Source organism: Prunus avium, chromosome 4 (genome assembly GCF_965620075.1).
Source record: "Prunus avium chromosome 4, drPruAviu1.hap1.1, whole genome shotgun sequence".
NCBI classification, from domain to species: domain Eukaryota; kingdom Viridiplantae; phylum Streptophyta; class Magnoliopsida; order Rosales; family Rosaceae; genus Prunus; species Prunus avium.
The window spans coordinates 31,219,567-31,239,233 of NC_142287.1; the positions used below are offsets into that span (position 1 = coordinate 31,219,567).

Genomic DNA, 19,667 nt, shown 5'->3' on the forward strand with positions numbered 1-19,667 from the left:
ATATTAAGGCCCTCTTTGGATCGTTTGTGCCTTTCAAGCTAACCTTATGCATGCTTAAGCATGATTTTCCATTGTTAACCATTTTGAGCCTACATGTAAACCTTTTCTTTCATTTAACCAATTATATTTCCTCGCCTTAGCCTGAAAAACAAATATTTACCTTTCTAAAGAACTCATGAGCTTTAATTGGGATGTGTTTTTCATACTAAGTTTGGGAATTTCGAAGAAAAAAAAAAATCACACAATTGGTGAAAGAAAAGAGAAAAGTTGTGATTAAGTGGTGGTTGAATGAAATTTCATTTTTGGGCCTTCAAAATAAATTGGTGGTTGTTCAGGAAAGGAGTGAATCAATGTAAATGAAGGGTATAAGGAGTTTTGATCAGGTAAAAGAAAAAAATCTAATCGTGATGATTCGAAGTCTTGTAAACAATTTTTTTATGCTCTTGCATTGCGAGTTCCTTGGACTTTGTATTATCCATATCCTTCATTTCTTACTCACCTTACACCCTTGGCCCCATTACAACCCATGTTAAAGACCTAAATTGATCTTAAATGTCATGTGGTTGAATTGCATTCATTTTTCTACTTTTAAGTGTTTGACATCCTTCTTGAGATCATATTAATGCAAGTTCTTCATATTTCTATTGCGAGTTAAGTCCCTTATGGTTTAACTATATTCTCAAGTTTATAACTGAGTGTGCATTATAGCCCTCTTCTGAGTGATTCATTTGTGAGAGGACAACTTTGGTGAGATTTGAAGTTGAACTTATGCTTTGTATGATTTTTGAAATTGTGTGAAAACTAAGATTGAGGAATTTGTTGCATTTGGCTATCACACTACTACACTTTGAGCATATTGTGTTTAGAACTTTGCCGCTTTGTAAATAATGTCTAAAAATTGAGCTTTTATTGTTAAAACGTTTAAGTCATGTGCATGAGTCATTTCTCTTCAGAAAATGTTCGGAAAAATTGTTTTAAGTTCTTTGTGTTTTTGTGTTTGTTTTTGTTTTTGGTTTTGCTTAAGGACTAACAATCTTTAAGTTTTCTAATTACTTTGTTTTACAGAGTCAGTAAAACGTTTGTGGGTATCGTATCTGTTAAACCCTCAGGAGACACAACTCCTCCTACTAGGGATGCCTAGAGGTTTAAAGGCTTGTTGCATATGCTAAATGCAATCGAGTTACCTAGGAAAGTGGTTTAGTTAACTTCTAGTTTTGTTTTTAACTTTGTTTTGTGTTGTTTTGCTCGAGGACTAGCAAAATCTAGGTTTGGGGGTATTTGATCGGTTCATAATTGTATATTATTTCTTACCCTTCTAGCTTATGATTTGGTTATGTTTTTGAGTTAAACTTGTGCTTTTAATCCTTTTTGTGTTTATCTTTCAGTTAATTGAGCTTTAGGTAACAATGATGGCTTTGGAGAACATAATTCATGCAATTCAAGCATGTTAAGGCCTAATTTGGATGAATTGATGAAGAGCTTAAAGACAAATTCATTATGGCTACAGCCCCCTGCCAGTCCAGTTCCGTAGGTCATATTGCAAGCTTTGTTTCAGCAACCTACATAGCTCGGATGAGGCCACATTCTTCATGAAAGTTGCTCCAATTGGTGTGTACTATAACATATCCAAAATTCAGCCCCATTGGATAAATCTGGAGTCCGTTACCTAGCAAACACAGAACCATGCTCAGGATGGATCTTATCAGCGCGGAAAATGAGTTAGCAATTTGTTTCGGCCTTAACTTCTTCCTCCGACCTTGGATTGGCCCAAATAACATATGGCTGGAAAGAAGACATTCCGAACTTCAATTTAGAGTGCTTAAAGTCCTAATTTGATTAAGAGAAGCCCAAGTTGTAAGCCCTTGAAGTTGCTGGTCATGCTGACCTCAGCATGTGCTGGTTGGATGCTTGGTCATGGTGAGCTAGGTATGAGCTATCATTTCTGGTTGGAAGCTTGGTCATGGTGACATGAAGATGAGCTAGGGCTGCTGGTGGGATTTAGTGGTGAAGTGCATCAACCAATTCAAGATTTTCTAATACAAGTGCATCACCCATTTCAGATTTTCTAATACAAGTGCATCAACCATTTCAGATTTTATAATTCAAGTGTTGTATGCATTAGTCTTATTGAATTCTGATTTTCACTTCCCCTAGGCCTATAAATAGGGAAGTTCTCTAAGCTTGTAATAACACCCCAAGGGGGGGAGCTCTCAAGCACTTCTCTAGAGCTCCCTTCCCTTCTCTCCCTCAAATTCTCTTAGTTTCCCTTTGTAGTTCTCAATTGTTGTAATAAGATCATTCTATTAAATTTTCTTTGTACTAAATATCAAACACTTTTCCTTTCTCTTCTTCTAATTCTCTAAAGCTTTCAAACACATGTTCTTCCAAAATCCTCAAAGTTCTCAAACATCTCTCTACTTCCCTTCTCTTCCAAAAGTCTCCATGTCTCAAACACTTCACAAACACATTTCTCTTCCTTCCCTAAGTTCTCAAATTCTCCAAGTTCACAAACATCCTCCAAGTTCTCAACCACTCTCTTCCAAATTCTCAAAGTTCCTAAACACTCTCTTCCAAAATCCACAAAGCTCTCAAAACACCTCTCTACTTTCTTCTCCAAATCCTCCAAGTTCTCAAACACTCTCTTCCAAATTCCCCATGTCTTAAACACATTCCCTTCCAAAATCCTCAAAGCTCTCAAACACATGTTCTTCCAAAATTCTCTAAAGTTCCCAAACACTTTCTTCTCCCTCCTCAAAGTTCTCAAACACTTCCTTTCTTCCTCAAAGTTCTCTTAGTTTCCTTAATGTTTTCTTAGTTGTAATTTATTTTTCTTTGTTATGTAAATTCTTTTCTTAAGTTTTCAAGTTGAATTAGTTTCCAAGTTTCAATTATGGTTTTTGTTGTTATTCATTATGCTTATAAGTTAATATGCTAGTTTGAATGATTGATCACCATTTAGGCTTGCATGTTAGCTATCTTGGTTTGAATTAAGAGTATACACCATGCTTTAATTCGAATTGAACTATGAATAGGAAGAGTATGTATGGACATTCGACAACAGGGATTAGATACATACTTGGTTGTTTAAAATGTTCTTCTATGCTTAATGGGTTCCTAATGCTTAATTTTAGGTTAGACAACAAATGATCAAATTAGGGAATTAGGAACACAAGGTTATGACCACACACCATGGCTTAATCATACTTTAGCTAGAATCAATCCATTAATCTAAATTGAACTTGGGAACTTATTTGCTTGAGTTACTTATTTCTTTCTTCCTTGTTTTATGTTCTTTGTTTTTGTTTCTATTTTGTGTAGGGAAACTAAATTGGATCATTCAATCACCAATCCCTGTGGAATCGACCTCGCACTTACATATGCTATACTACCAACGGTTCGTGCACTTGCGAGTATCACAAGTTGAGGATGCAGCTTAATCCATTTTGGTGGAGCTAAATCTACGCAACACCAGCATCCTAATATTTTTAACAAACTACCTATCTTTACGCTTTAGAAGCTTAATCTAATCATGTTATATTGGGTTGCCTCAAGATTGTCTTTTACGTGAATCGAACTCGGGTGCACTCAGGGCCGGTCTTGAGATTTTGAGAGCCCGTGCTAACCTTAAACTGGGGCCTCACATAAGCTAACACAAACTTACACCATTACGTAATGCCATACAATAAATGTTTTTTTTTTCCTTAAAGTAAAAATCATCATCAATTAGCATGCAAATTACAAATTAAATCATCTTTCATTGTATAACCAATCAACATGATAATGAAGTAAGTCATTTAGTATATATAAATTGAAATTTAGATACATACTTGAATTTGAATTCAAATTTAAATCTGACTATGTGCTTTTGAGTGACATTTATCAATTTTTTTGGTCGATTTTTTGTGTTGAAATCCTTGAAATTGAAAAAAAAAAAATTGTCAAAGGATTAAAAAAGAGAGCCAAGGAGAGATATTGGCGATGATTATTACTTACAGAAAATAACGTGTTTGCCTTTTTAATTATTATGATTATTAATTGTTGTTACCCAAAAAAACCAAAGAAGAACTAAAACTATGATTTACACAAGTAGGTTTTGAAGTCATGCCCTGAATGGAAGTTGAGGCCCTGCAAACCATCACAACTAGAAAAGTCTGTCAAAAATTTGCTCGCTCATATATATATATATAACCCTACACCCTATATATAACATTTATTAATATATATACATATATTATACACATAAAAAAAATTAGGGGCCCTGTGCAGTGGCACCACTTGCACACCCTCAGGGCCGCCCCTAATAATACTCCCCCATTTCCCTCCCTATCGAATGACAAAAATAAAATAAAAAAGATCAAATAGCAAAAAGTAAAATAAAAATTATAGTTGAAAATTTATTACGTACATGACCAGTAAATTTTTTTTAAAGAACAGAGTCATATGCAAATGTGACCTAGCTAGCAGCAAAACCACCATAATGACAATTAGGGTCAAATTAAAATTTTGGTTTGTTTTTTTGAAACTCATTGTTTTCGTTGAAAAATAAAAACTGCTCTGTTGTCTGTCAATCACATAATGTTGCAACCACTGTTTAGAGCAGTTTGTCCAATGTCAACACCAACATTCAATATCCCAGCTACTTTCACAACCACATACTGAAATAATAAATACCCGATCACAAGAAATTAGTCAGTAATTATGTAGGCAAAGGTCCTTTAGTTAAAATTTAGCTTAAAACACACAAAATTAAAGTTATTTTAGGAACTCTATAAAATTTGAACTCCAATCATACTCCCTAAGTTAGGAAGTCATAAATACTATAATTATTTTTTAATTCAATATGATTGGTTATCATCTCTATAATAATAATAAAAAAGTTTGTATTAATTAAAAGTTTAAACTACGCATAAAACGAAACATCATTAAATTAAGAAGCCACTAGGAGCCCTTTCTCTCTCCTCAGATTTAGGAGTTCCTAGAGGTCTCTCTATTTTAGGAGGTGAATAGGGAGCATGGTTGAAGTTGTATTTTTCCAATTCCTCCCTAAAATTTGTCTAAGGAGGTGGTTTAGGGACCTCATTGTGGATGCTTTAATTAGTGCAAGTAATTATAGTGTACGTAGTATGAGAGTATGTCACATGGTATAACTCGTTTGTTAGAATATATAAGTGGATATTTATTGATATTATATCATAAAAGTGGGAAATATTAACCATATTTCTCATCCATATTATAACACGTGGACGAGTTATAGCAGCCTTGCTACGCAGTAAAGCGTACGTACATGTGGATTTTTGTCAAGTCATTAGACACAAACAAGTTTAAACACTTAAATCAATCTCAACCACATGATTTCATTGAAATAGATCCAACGACTAAGCACCTCATTCCTCAAATGATGACACTGAATCTCTCAACTGCATGCATGGCACTATATATATATTCATCAGCAAGAATATTCTAATTGCCCCAATAATATATATATTCCCATGTGCAGATATTGCTTGTCACGTGCGTACGTCCCCATCATTGACTTGACGCTAGCTCTTCAATTACTCATGTAGATTTTTTTTTTCAAGTGCCCATAGAGATAAAACTTCCATATATAGGGCTCATCTCAATTAAAAATGTGGTTAGTAAAGTGGTACACGATTGTTTTTATATATGCTCAGATATTTAATTTTGCAAAAATAATGCATCCAACTAACTCAACCAAAAAAATTCCATCCAATTAATGATGTCCTTGGAATATTGATAGAAAATAAATTAGGTGTTAAAAAGATATTTAATTTTGCAAAAATAATGCATCCAACTAACTCAACCAAAAAAGTTGCATCCAATTAATGATGTCCTTGGAATATTGATAGAAAATAAATTATCCAATTAATGATGTTCTTGGAATATTGATACAAAATAAATTAGGTGTTAAAAAGATATTTAATTTTGCAAAAATAATGCATCCAACTAACTCAACCAAAAAAGTTGCATCCAATTAATGATGTTCTTGGAATATTGATACAAAATAAATTAGGTATTAAAAAATATTTAATATCTGAATATGATCTATTACGACAAAGACTCATTGTCACAATCATGGTGATTATTCAAAAGATGTAACATCCCTGATCCAATTTAATCGATTTAATCAAATTTAATTCTTTTCTGAAATTTCAATTTTGCCCTTATGAGTAGGGGTACTTTGGTCACTTTAAGAAAAAAAAAACATTTATTGTATGGCATTACGTAATTATGTAAATTTGTGTTAGCTTATGTGAGGCCCCCAGTTTAAGGTTCACACAAGCCCCTCAAAATCTCAAGACCGGCCCAAGGTATTTATAAAAAAAAATTCAGAAATTTTTTTGTATTTTTTAATAAAAAATTTCGAATTTTTTAAGGCAAAAAAATCGCACCTCTTGGATTTCTCAAAAATCCATGATCGGAGCGTCCAGGAAGCACCACGTGACTTCTTCCCGTTGGTTTCTGTTAGCGCTGACATCAACGTGACATCACGGCTAACTTCAGCAGCCTTCGGGCTACAACCCAGTCAATTCTTGCATGTGGGCTTGCCCCCCCACCCCGTCCGAGGTGGACCTTACGCACTGGAGTGGTTTTTTGGGCCAGGGCCCCCCTTTTGCCTGCCCTCCCCCTTGCGGTGGAGGTGCTCCTAGAAAAGTCCCAATATTCCTTCGAAGGATGAGATCCAACAACGGCAACTAAAATTGATCACTAGTCATGAAAATGATTGGAGCCACATACAAAGGCTTTTGGTTCACATAAATTATTTTTTTATTTTACCACATTCTAAATTATAGAGAGAGGAGATTCAACAACAGCAACTACAATTGATCACTAGTTATGAAAATGATTGGGGCCACATACAAAGACTTTTGGTTCACATAATTTTTTTTTTTATAGTACCATAGTCTAAGGGTAATTATGGATAGGCCAAAAAGTACTTCTATGGAGAATCACTTCTCCATATAATAACTTTAAGTGATTTTAAGTGATTTTATGGAGAACCACATGGGAGCTGCTTCTCTCCAGAATTACTTAAAGTGATTATATGGATAAGCACGTGAGAGGTACTTATTTTCAGAAGTGATTTTGGCCTATCCCGAATCACTCTCAAACGAGATTATAGAGTGAGGATAGTTTCACATATACACTATCAAAGTGTCATGAGAGTGTTTGTCCACAAAAAAAAATGGTGTCATGAGAGTACGAACCTCTGAGACCACTAGCCTGCAAATCAAGACAATTTTTCAATGGACTAGACCCGATTGAGTTGGTCCATAGAGTTCTAACAAAAAGTAAAATCGCCACCATTCTAGAGAGGATTGGTTCCGACTTTATTTTTGCAAGAAATGGGTATTAATTGCTTCTGGGTTAGTATTTTACTTCGTTTAATGATCTAATTATTTTTCACCTATTTATTTAAATATCTTCTTTGCAAAAGTATTCATATACCAAAAATCATTGAAACATCTATCTATATGTGGTAAAATGAAGTAGACGAGCTCAAGGTTTCAAGTAAGTCTTTTAAAATGGTTTTCGATTTAAATAATATTCTTTTCTTTGGCAAGTTGAATTGAGGCACATAAAATAGACAGTTGAAAAATTGGGCCAAAAACTGGAGTAACACAAATCAACCAAATTTCTTGGAAAAAAATGTAAATTATTCTCAAAATGGCTTTACTATTTTTTTATTCAAATAATATTCTACTTTAATCTAATCTAAACTATGGAAATAGACATTTAAACTCGGAATGCAAAGTGAGAGCACATCCGATCAAGAGGGCCCTTTTGAGAAAAAGGGTTAATGCCTCTCATCAGTACTAATTTTAATTAAGATTCCCGGAAATTAATTAATAGCCTACACTTGCTCCACAGGATGCTTATCGGAGAAGGCAATGGCAATAGACTTGCCAAATTGCACTAATATTGCCTTTCACTTTCGTATGCGATATCTATTTTTAGCATACATTTCCAAAACCCACATCCCGTTGAGAAAAAGACACCAAGAGTATGATGCCATAGATCACTAGAGAAGTTTTTACCCATATCCATCGTACTACAAACATGGTGGACGTAAGGCTTGGGGGGTGCACTCTACCGAAGGTAAGGCTCCTGCTCCCGCTTGCGGTTGAGCGGGTACGGCTGCTTTGTTAGCTTGACGTACAAACCCAGTAGAGTAGAGACACTCGCCCAATACCTGAAGACATAGCCCCATTTTTGTATTTGTTACATTCCGTATTCAATAAATACTATCGCCTTTTCTCAAAAAAACCAAAAAACAAAAACAAAAAACTCAAAATTGAAAATTCATATTGAAAGCCCCAAAAAAGTATTAAAATTACTTAACCTAACTTAACTTGTTCAGCCCTTAACTCATCACGAAGAAGTCTCAATATTCCTTCTTTTCTTGTATATCCCCCGTGTCAATTCCATCTTTCTCGGTCGGTCGGTCCAACGACTTTTTGACAAAAAGGGTTAGTGCCTCAGATCAATACTAAATATAATTAAAATTCCATGAAATTAATGAATAGTCTACACTTGGTCCTGCTTATCGAAGAAGGCAATGGCAATCGACTTGCCAAATTGCACTAATATTTTCTCTGTACGTAGTCTATCTCGTCTTTCACTTTCGTATGCGATATTTATTTTTAGCAAACATTTCCAAAACCCACATCTGTTGAAAAAAAGACACCAAGAGTATGATGCCATAGATTACTAGAGAAGTTTTTACCCATATCCGTTCGTACTGCAAACATGGTGGATGATCGCTTGCACGCTTTCGGTGGAATATTGGCACAATCATCACTTGGTTTGAAGCCCCACAAATAAAATAGATAGTTTGAAGCCCCACAAATAAACAAATTTCTTGAAAAAAAAAAAGGAAATTCTTCTCAAGAGGGCCCTATTATAATTTATATAATTCGTGACATTGTCCAAAAATCTGACGCAATCAAATAGATCTCAAGTCTCAGCCTTTAATTTCCACACAAAGTGACAATTTCAAACCACTGAACCCATAATTTTTTCTACACGTTTGTCTGAAGCTGAAGAGTGATATATTTACACAAGGTTATACATAATTACAGAAAAGCCTATCTATAAATATATGTAAACTGTGTCAAGAATATTACGTACACAGATTCTCTCTCTCTCTCTCTCTCTCTTCTTCCCTATACTTAGAGATGGCGATGAAGGAAGATTGCTGTGACATACAACTCATCGACAGCAGCGGCATATTCAAAGCTGCTGGGTTCGACCACTTCGCAAAGAAAGTGAAGCTTGCTGACTATGGGCTCTCCTATGCCGTCGTTGCCATCATGGGTCCTCAGAGTAGCGGTAAATCATTAAGCCTTTTAGTATTAATTACTTCAATCACACAGTTTGGTTATGATCTTGTTTAATTTTGAGTGGGTTAATTGCCTATGAACAGGAAAGAGCACTTTAATGAACCATCTCTTCCACACTAACTTCAGGGAGATGAATGCATACCAGGGAAGGTTAGTAGTTAATTCTGTTTGCAATTTATTTCTTTGCTTTCGACACAAGTAAAGGTTAATTTATATGTTTCCTACGTTCCAGGAACCAAACAACCAAGGGTGTTTGGCTAGCCAAATGTGTTGGCATTCAGCCTTGCACCATCGCCATGGATTTGGAGGGTACTGATGGCAGCGAGAGAGGCCAGGTATATATATTCAGCTTTTTTGGTAAATTGCCAGAGATGTAAACTTGTCTAGTTAGGTTTCTGTTGAGTCACGCGTGTGGCCCAGATTCACAGTTTGAGAAGACTCTCTATATATATATACTTACCAACTACGTATTATCATTATTAACCAACAGATTTAGTTCATTTAACTGGCACCTCATCATCAAGTTCCCGGTGTATAATCTCCCTCCCTTAGTCACTGAAAAAGAAAGTTTAAAAAAAAAGCATCCGAGGAATAAAAATTTATTGGGTAAAGTTTTTCTTCTAGTAACTATATGTTAAAATTCTCAGATAATTTACTCACTCTTCATATATACTTCTCCTGCAATTCTATTATTTTCAGGATGATACTGCATTCGAGAAGCAAAGCGCCCTATTTGCGCTTGCAATTTCGGACGTTGTGATAATAAATATGTATGTATAATTATTATTATTTTTTTCGGGAAGTATACTTCATCTTATTTACTTTGTTTAGTAAGTAACTACCAGATAAATGGGATACCTTAATTAATTTGGTAAATTAGTTAAGGTGATAGGATTGGCACATGCACGTAGGTAGTAGGTATCTATTGCCGTTTGTTTTGGCAAGAAAAAGCTGGTGTTAGTTTGGGTCACTGAATGTTTGAGTAAGTAGTCATGCAGCGAATTTGAATGTGGAATCTCTTCTTTCTAATATTGAAAACATCAATTCCTTCTTAGACTTAGACAGTTAGACTAAAGTTGGTAGGTGTAGGTAATAGTATACACGTGCGCTCATAACAACAAATTATGTGAGAGATCAGTGAATTAATCTACAAATACAAGTAATTTAACTTCAAATTTTGGCTTTTTTAGATATATGAATTGTATATTTGATTTTATGCGCAGGTGGTGCACCGATATTGGTAGAGAGAACGCTGCCAACAAACCTTTACTAAGAACCGTTTTTGAGGTACTATATATTATATAAACAACCACGTTTTGCATGAATTCGTTGTCGTTTAATTACACACCTTCTTGTTTCTTAATGTACGGATGCAGGTGATGATGCGCATATTCAGCCCTCATAAAAGGACCTTACTGTTCGTCATACGCGATAAATCAGAGGTCTGGCTGGGCATACTGTTTGTCTACGAGAAAATAGACCCATATTTTTACTCAACCCATGCATATTAAATATTAATTAATTCTTTCTTGTTTGTGGCCGTTCGTTTGTTTAGACCCCGTTTGAATTGCTGAAGAATAATCTAGAGAAAGATATGCACAAGGTACAAGTAGTTGCTTATAGTTATTATATTATATATATGCAAAGCTCTACGTACTCTTTATCTTATAAATTCTGCAGATATGGGATGGAGTTCCGAAGCCACAAGCCCATGAAAGTACCTTGCTCAATGACATTTTTAACGTGAGATCTCTTTCATTTCTCTCCGAAAGCATATGCAATTTATAATATTCACATTAGTGAAAGCTTAATATCCTGTCTGATTATAACAATCTTTGGGGCATGAAGGTACAAGTAGTTGCTTTGTCCCATTATAAGCATCAAAAGGAGAAATTTATGGAGGAGGTAACCCCTCTACAATACCACAGAAAGCAATTCATTGTATCCAAAAATTATACGGGAAGTTACAAATTTTGTTTTGTCTCCTTCTTATGTACCAGTGAATATCTTATGGGGTGTATCATGCAGGTTGGTCAACTGAGGCAACGATTCCCTAGCTATATTTCTCAAGGAGGCCTTGCTAATAGTGATAGAATTCCAGCCTCAGCATTTTCTCATAGTGCACAGGACATATGGAATGAAATCAAACAGAACAGGGACCTGGATCTTCCTAATCACAAGGTTTGTTAATTAGTTGATCTTCTTTTTCCATTACAAAATATGATCTCAATTTGGTCTTCACTTCTCGCTTCCCATATATATGCATATATAACATATAGATACACATATATATGTTGAATTAATTAGGTTATGGTTGCCACCGTTCGGTGTGGAGAGATTGCCGATGAGATATTCAAGCAGCTGATGGAAAACAAGGTATGTGTAACCCGTAGTTTATCTCCATTCTTCTCATCATGTGCTTCTGTACTTCTAGCCCGATGAAAAAGGTCTTTTGTTTGGTCATAAGTTAACTTGAATGAACTTGATTTAGGATTGGTTGGCATGGATAGAAGCTGCTAAAACTAGTCCGGTACCAGGTTTTGGTGAAAAGCTTACCTCAATTCTAAACACCTATCTTTCTGCGTAAGTTCTATGTATATGTGCGTCAATTTGTGTTTAGTCCCAAGTTTTATATTGTTTCTTGTTCTGACATTTTTGGTATGTCTTATGCGTCATAGATATGACAAGGAGACCATGTACTTCGACGAAGGTGTAAGGAACAAAACAAAGAAACTGCTGCTGGAGTTGAAAGCATTGGATGTATGGCTACTCACAAAACAATTTACCCTTTGTTTCTTTTTATTATAATAAATAATTGTTATTAATGAAAATTTTTACTCTCCTTTGAACTAATTACAGTCTGTCCATGCTACCTACACTACCATGCTTGGACACCTATGTTCTAAAATACTTGAAGAGTTCAGAGTGAGACTGGACAAGTCCTTAAAAGAAGGATCATTTGATTCATCTGTTAGCGCATCATGTATTGAGTCTTCCGTGCGTGAGTTTGACCAATGGTGTAAAGGTAATGGCAGTATATATGTATCGGACACTTCAAATTTGTATCCCTGCTAACAATTCATATACTTGCAGATGCCACTATACAGAATGCAAATTGGGATACTTCAAGCATTCGAAAAAAACTTGTTTGTGATATAGATGCACATGCATTACGTGTTCATGATGTAAAGTTATCGGAGTTGAAAGATAAGTGTGAGGTAATGTATTAAAGTTTTGATGGTCATTTATTTTTATTAAGTTTAGGTTCATTATATTTATTATTAATTAAATTGTTTAATGCACTTATAACTTTTTTTTTTTTTCTTCTTTTGCTTTCAGAAACAACTTTCTACATCTTTAACAAAACAGGTTGAGGCTCTTCTTGAAGATGGTGGAGAAGACGTCTGGGCTTCAATAAGATCCATTCTTCATGATCAGACTAAAAAGGCGGTATCAACGTTGTCAACTGAAATAGTTGCTTTTAATGTGGACAACGAATCAATTGCCAAAATGGAACAAGACTTAAGGGCCCATGCAAGAAATGTGGTGGAGAAAATAGTAAGAGACAAGACTGAGGATCAAATTTTGGAGCTCATGAAACACCGGTAGTTAACTTGTCAATAAATTCTTTCTTTTTTTGCCTTATCGTTTCGGTTGCTTATGATTGTTTTTTCTGTTAACATTTTTCCAGGTTTGAAATAGTCTTCCGAGCTGCTACCGAGGTTAATGAAAGTGAGAAAAATCCTAGGACAAAAAAGAAAGTAAATAAAGCTGCTATCAAGGACGCCTGCTCTGCTGTAATCACTCGAAACTTTTGTCAATGGAAGTATAACATTTATCTATATTTTGCCGTTAAATGATACTTAATTTAGCGACTTATTGATTTTACTTTATATCTTTGATGCAGTCTCTCAATGTTTTATTGGTTATGGCTGCCATTCGCTTGGATAATGATGTGACGCTCAATAAAATTGAAAAAAGTATGGCTGACATTCGCTTGGATAATGATGGGACGCCCAATAATATTGAAAAAAGTCTCTTTTCTTCTCTAATGGAAAAAATTTAAAAATTTAAAAAAGCCCCTGAAGATCCTCTTGCCTCAAACACTTGCTCAAACACTTGGAAAGGGGTACTAATTATTTAATCTCTGCTAGCTCTCTATATATATCATTTTCTATTGTCAAACTGGTTTTGCTAAAATTATTAAGAATTAACTCTGAATTACTAGGTCTCTACAAAGGATACCTTAATTACACCAGTGCGGTGCAAGTCGTTGTGGGAAAAGTTCATAGAGATTCTACCTACTTTAGTGCCGGTATATTTTATGATGTCTCTTTTCTCTCTTAGATTTAAATTCAGTAATTTAGTCTTTAGCTTTGTGTGTGTGCATGCAATGTGTTCAAAATGACATGTAGGGCCCATTCCGCATTGTATTTCACTGATTCAAATCATCTATTTTGTAGATATTCATTCAAAGATCATCTCTACAAAAAAAAATTACTTGAATACGATATCATTTGACCACTTAATTAAAATATTGAAATTTAAGTACTTTTTTAAAGCACCATGTTCATTGATTTTGTTGATCTTAATTAGATGCCTTAATGATTTTCAATTTGTAAAATTATTTGCAAGGATTATTTCTGAATAAAGATGTGAAAAATAGATTGTTTACACCCGAAATAAACAGCCAATAAGGGCAAGACACGTGGAGAAAACTGGGCTTGGTCAGAGGCGCCCTCGGCACTTTACCTACCGATCTCTCCATTAGGGCAATGCCCTCTCCTGGGACACGTGGCACGCTCCCAAGCGACGCTCACAGTCCCACATCGAAATAATCAACAAAATGCACACCTCCCAAGACCTATAAAAGGAGGCCAACAATCCCAAAATAGAGGTAATCAGAACTTACGGCATACAAGCCTATTGATCTGTCAGTTGAACTTTCTATTCCCGAACTTACTTAAGCATCGGAGAGCCTTCGGCCGGTACCACACCGGTGCCCCAGGTCTTACCGTGCGTTTACTCATATTGCAGATTGCGCAGGCTACCGAGGCATCAAGGATACCGAAGGCATAAAATTACTAAGTTGACCCTCTAAGTCAAAGAACCACTTTTTGGCGTCAACAGTTTGGCGCCGTCTGTGGGAATTCGATAAAATCGACCCTTTATCCCGAACATATGGGGACCACTGAAAAAACTACGTTCGTACCACGAGAGGGGATGCCGTTCGGCATGCCAAGCGGGGTTAGCCCTGCGCCAGCCCCCTACACACCAGCAACTAATCCCCCTGTGATCCAATCCGCCGAAAACGCGGAGCTTTTAGCCCAAGTTGTGTCCCTTCGGCAGGACATGGCTAGGATGCAAGAACACAATAATCTCCTCTCGACCAGAGTGGAAGAAACACAACTGCTGCTAAACCAGCAGCAAACGCAAAACATGTCGACAGATCGATCGTCCGAAAGCCTACAGACCCCCCGTCGGCAGAAGAAGGGCAAGAGGGCAGCAAAGGCAACGCCTGCGCCTGCGCCATCTAAACAATTGGTGGTCCCGGCACCCAAAAATAAGCCCCATGTGCCGAAGAAGGTTTATTCCGATTACCGCCATAGGTTGTTGGAACGGGAATCCGAACGACACACCGAACGGCAAGAATCGCCGATCAGGATCAACGCCCGCCTGGACGATCCCCGACTGAGAAACATGGGGAGGAAGTCTCTGATACGGAGGATACCGGTCCTGGAATCCACGGCAGAGTCTGACCAAGAGTACGTCCCTTCTGCAAACCGGTCATTGTCCTACCGTTCGGCAACCCCGACGAAGTTCTCTGAGGTCAATCTTGTTAGATCCCAGCAGCGATCGGCACACCAGATTGCAGAGGAGATACCGGACAGGGACCCTGTCATTCGCCTCCTCCTTCAGAGGGTACAGAAAATGGAAGACGATCGAACTCGCTCTTAGGAGCCGGACTGGGGAAGGCTCCGGCCGGGACCCTTCACCGAGCGCATAAGGCACTCACGGCAGGATATGGACGTACAGCCCCTACGCATAACCCCTTACACAGGGGTGGAGGATCCACTGACGCACCTTCATTCTTTCCAATCGGCAGTGGGGTGCCGAGGGCTAAGCGACGAAGGCCTGTGCCTTCTGTTCCCTTCCTCACTCACAGAAGCAGCTCTGAATTGGTTCTACCGTTTGGAACTAGGGACGGTCGATTCCTTCGACGAGCTGAAGCAAATCTTCCTGAACCACTTCATGATTCACACGGACAGACTGTACTCTGCCGATGACCTGTATACCATCCGGCAGAGAGATGACGAACCATTGCGTGAATATGCCGCACGATTCAGCCATGAATACTCAAGATGTCCGGATACCGATGACAGGGCAGCCTACGGCGCCTTCAAGAGTGGCCTACGGTCCTCACACTTCCGGTATCTGGTACACAGCAGCAATTGGCGCACGTACGATGAACTCATGAAACAAGCGGCAATCCACGCCAAAGCTGAATACTTCAACTCGAGGGCCGAGCCCACGGCTCTGCAGAGCGAACCCGTACAGCGTTCCTCTGCGGCTCAGGCATCGCCGTTCGCTCCGGCATCACAAACTGCCGGACACCTCGAAAGCCACAAGCACAAAGACGCCGGAAGCTCCCAAAGGGGGCATTCCAAGAAAAACAAGAGCAGGTACGGCAGGGACAACTACCGAGCCCCACTAACGGCACATAACCAGGGGACGGAGGTGTTCACCCTGCTCAACACCTCCTACGAGGCCGTGCTGATGAACGAAAAAGAGATAATCCCGAAGCCATCGTTTAGAAAGATTAATCGGCAGGACGGCAGGGATACAGGGAAATTCTGCCGATACCATCAGCAGAATAGCCACAATACCGAGGACTGCATAAGTTTGCGAAAAATCGTTGAACGGTTAATTCGGGAAGGCAAACTGGATCAATACATAGCCAGGCCCCAGCAGGCGCCAGTCCCGAACGCTAATCGGCAGATCAACATGATCAGCCCGATCAGCGGAGGCCTAACCCTTGCCGGAGCATCTAACCGGTCGATAAAGCAGTACGTCAGGGCGGCACAGTACCCCCAAGTCCTCGGCATTGAAAGTAGCCGCCACACAAAGATGCAGAAGGTCATGTGGGAACCCATCACCTTCTCCGAGGAAGAAGAGGAAGGAATCATCTACCCACATAACGACCCTATGATCATCCAAGCCGACATTGCCGAGTTCGATGTCGGACGAATCCTGATCGACAATGGGAGTTCGGTAAACGTCGTCTTCGCCGATGCATTCAAAGAACTCGGGATAGATGACAGCCAGGTCAATCGGCAACTCTCGCCTCTCCTTAGCTTTTCAGGAGACCTGGTCCAGCCAATCGGCAGTGTCAGCTTGCCAATCGCCTTCGGCACAGCCCCACGAAGGACCATGGTCTACGACCAGTTCCTTGTGGTAGACTGTCCTACGGCGTACAACGTTATTGTCGGCCGAACGGCGCTCACGGCAATAAAGGCCCACTTGTCCCCCCACATGCTACTCATGAAGTTCCCAACCTGCTACGGCATGGGGGCAATCAGGGGCGATCAATTGAGCGCTCGGAACTGCTACGCCACAGCGTTGAAATCGGCAGCTCCGCACAAGCAAAAGGAAACCTTCACGGTCGCAGACTTGCCGAACGGCAATGAACCAGTGGACGATCCAAGGGAGGAGACGCCCACTTCGGTGGCACAACCTGCCGAAGATCTCGAAACGGTGGCGCTGGACGAGCGCCAACCGGACCGGTGTGTAAGAATCGGTACCATGCTGAACGCCACCCTCCATGCCGAATTCATCCAGTTCCTTCGGCAGAACTCAGAAGTCTTTGCTTGGTCCTACAACGACATGCCAGGCATATCCCCTGACATCATCAGCCACAAGCTGAGCATCTCGCCAACATTCAAACCGGTCAGGCAAAAGCGCCGATCCTATGACGCCGAACGGTATGAGGCCATGAAGAACGAAGTGGACAAACTCATGACCATTGGCTTCATACGGGAGGCCATATACCCAGAATGGCTGGCGAACTCAGTCATGGTTCGGAAGGCAAAGGGCGGATGGCAAATGTGCCAGGACTATACCGACCTCAATAAGGCCTGTCCGAAGGATAGCTTCCCGTTGCCACGCATCGATCAGCTGGTTGACGCCACTGCCGGTCACGAGCTGCTCAGCTTCATGGACGCATACTCTGGATATAACCAGATCATCATGCACCCTGCCGACAGCGAACACACGGCGTTCATAACCGACAAAGGCCTGTATTGCTATAACGTCATGCCGTTCGGCTTGAAGAATTCGGGGGCAACCTATCAGAGACTGGTCAACCGAATCTTCGCTGAGCAGATCGGCAGCACCATGGAGGTCTACATGGATGACATGCTAGTAAAAAGTCGAACGGCAGGCGAGCACCTAAAAAACCTATCGCTCATGTTTGGCATCTTGAAGGGTTACCGAATGAGACTCAACCTGACGAAGTGCGCCTTCGTCGTATCTTCCGGGAGATTCCTCGGTTTCATGATCAGCCAGAGAGGTATTGAGGCAAATCCCGATAAAATCAAGGCCATAATCGACATGGAGGTGCCGAAGACACAGAAGGACATCCAGAGCCTTACCGGACGAGTGGTAGCCCTCACTCGCTTCATCTCCAAAGCCACAGACAAGTGTGCACCGTTCTTCAAAACCTTGAAAAGGGGCAAACACCATATAGAGTGAACTGCCGAATGCGATAAGGCGTTTCAAGACTTGAATGACTATATGGGCCGAGCACCGCTACTGTCAAAACCCCTTCCTGGAGAAACACTCTCTCTATATCTATCGGTATTCAGCACTGCCGTCAGCTCAGTACTGATACGGATCCCAGAGAAGGCAGAGCTGCCGATCTTCTACGTCAGTAAGGCCCTTCAGGGGTCAGAGTCTCGGTACCCCCCACTCGAGCAGCTGGCTTTAGCTCTGGTCGTTTCTGCCCGGCGGTTGAGGCCCTATTTTCAGGCCCACACCATCATCGTTCTGACAAACCAGCCCCTTCGGCAAGTTTTTCAAAAACCAGAAACATCCGGAAGGCTGGTGAAATGGGCGATCGAGCTAGGAGAATTCGACGTGCAGTTCAAACCCAGGCCTGCCGAAAAAGGACAAGCCGTAGCAGACTTCATCGCTGAACTGACACCTTCGGAGGCTTCAGAACCTGAAAAAACCCCTCCACAGGAAGGCCTACCGAACGGCAGTCGTCTCAACCAGTCAACTCCCTTCTGGATCCTGCACGTTGACGGTTCGGCAAACCAACAAGGATGCGGAGCTGGTCTGGTACTCACCGCTCCCGATGGAGCCAAAATTGAATATGCCATCAGGTTTGGCTTCCGAACGTCCAACAACGAAGCCGAATACGAGGTGCTTTTGGCCGGCCTACGGCTCGCCAGAAGCATGGGGGCAATTCAGATCAGCATCTACAGCGACTCGCAGCTAATAGTGAACCAGGTGACTGCCGATTTCGCAGCAAAGGACGCGTCAATGACGGCATACCTCACGGCAGCACACCAGCTGCTAAACAAATTCCAGGCGTATGAAATTCGGCAGATACCTAGAAACGAGAACAGTCATGCCGATGCCCTCGCTAGACTGGCTTCGGCAATCAACGACAAGGTGGGCCGAAAGATCCCCGTCGAGATACTGACACTTCCAAGCACATCCATTGCCGAGATCTGCGCGATAGAGTACAACAACACATGGATGTTGCCTATTCATGCTTACCTAACGAACGGCACCCTACCTGCAGACAAGGCCAAGGCCAGACAGCTGCGTTACCGATCGACAAGGTACATTGTCAACAACGACATTCTGTACAAACGTGGCTACTCGACCCCCTACATGAAATGTATCACCGAAGAGCAGGGCGAATATGTCCTTCGGGAGATCCACAGTGGTGTCTGCGGCGATCATTCCGGCTCTAAATCCCTGGCCCACAAGGCCTTCCGACAGGGATACTATTGGCCGTCAATGCATCGAGATGCCATCGAGATGCAATAGCAATGGTGAAGAAATGCGATAAATGCCAACGGTTCGGCAATATTCCCCACCTGCCTGCCGAACCCCTCACATCGATCGTAAGTCCATGGCCGTTCGCCCAATGGGGGCTCGACCTGATCGGTCCAATGCCACAGGGCAAGGGACAGGTTAAGTATGCAATTGTTGCCGTAGACTACTTCACGAAATGGGTTGAGGTTGAAGCTCTAGCCACCATAACGGCAGCGAGGGTGTTGCATTCCTAAAAGG

At 40.1% G+C, this 19,667-nt stretch overlaps 2 protein-coding genes across 2 annotated transcripts; both read left to right on the forward strand.

Moving 5' to 3' along the window:
* The first annotated feature begins 9,186 nt into the window (after nt 1–9,186).
* On the forward strand, nt 9,187–13,878 carry LOC110761477 (protein ROOT HAIR DEFECTIVE 3 homolog 2-like). Its single transcript, XM_088252199.1, has 18 exons — nt 9,187–9,351; nt 9,446–9,512; nt 9,595–9,697; nt 10,062–10,132; nt 10,586–10,649; nt 10,739–10,804; nt 10,918–10,965; nt 11,043–11,105; nt 11,211–11,267; nt 11,391–11,543; nt 11,670–11,738; nt 11,854–11,945; nt 12,041–12,122; nt 12,222–12,387; nt 12,456–12,580; nt 12,702–12,967; nt 13,054–13,159; nt 13,270–13,878. Exons 1-18 carry the CDS (start codon nt 9,198–9,200, stop codon nt 13,426–13,428), a joined length of 1,911 nt encoding a protein of 636 aa, XP_088108325.1. The 5' UTR covers nt 9,187–9,197; the 3' UTR covers nt 13,429–13,878.
* Nucleotides 13,879–18,155: 4,277 nt separating this feature from the next.
* On the forward strand, nt 18,156–19,421 carry LOC148295228 (uncharacterized). Its single transcript, XM_088252431.1, has one exon. It carries the CDS (start codon nt 18,156–18,158, stop codon nt 19,419–19,421), a length of 1,266 nt encoding a protein of 421 aa, XP_088108557.1.
* The last annotated feature ends 246 nt before the right edge of the window (nt 19,422–19,667 follow it).

Coding starts and splice junctions, on each gene's coding strand:
- LOC110761477 (XM_088252199.1), top strand. CDS start 9,198: ATGGCGATGAAGGAAGATTGCTGTGACATACAACTCATCGACAGCAGC. Junction 11,106..11,210: donor TGCTCAATGACATTTTTAAC/GTGAGATCTCTT, acceptor TGGGGCATGAAG/GTACAAGTAGTTGCTTTGTC. Junction 11,946..12,040: donor CTAAACACCTATCTTTCTGC/GTAAGTTCTATG, acceptor TATGCGTCATAG/ATATGACAAGGAGACCATGT.
- LOC148295228 (XM_088252431.1), top strand. CDS start 18,156: ATGGGCCGAGCACCGCTACTGTCAAAACCCCTTCCTGGAGAAACACTC.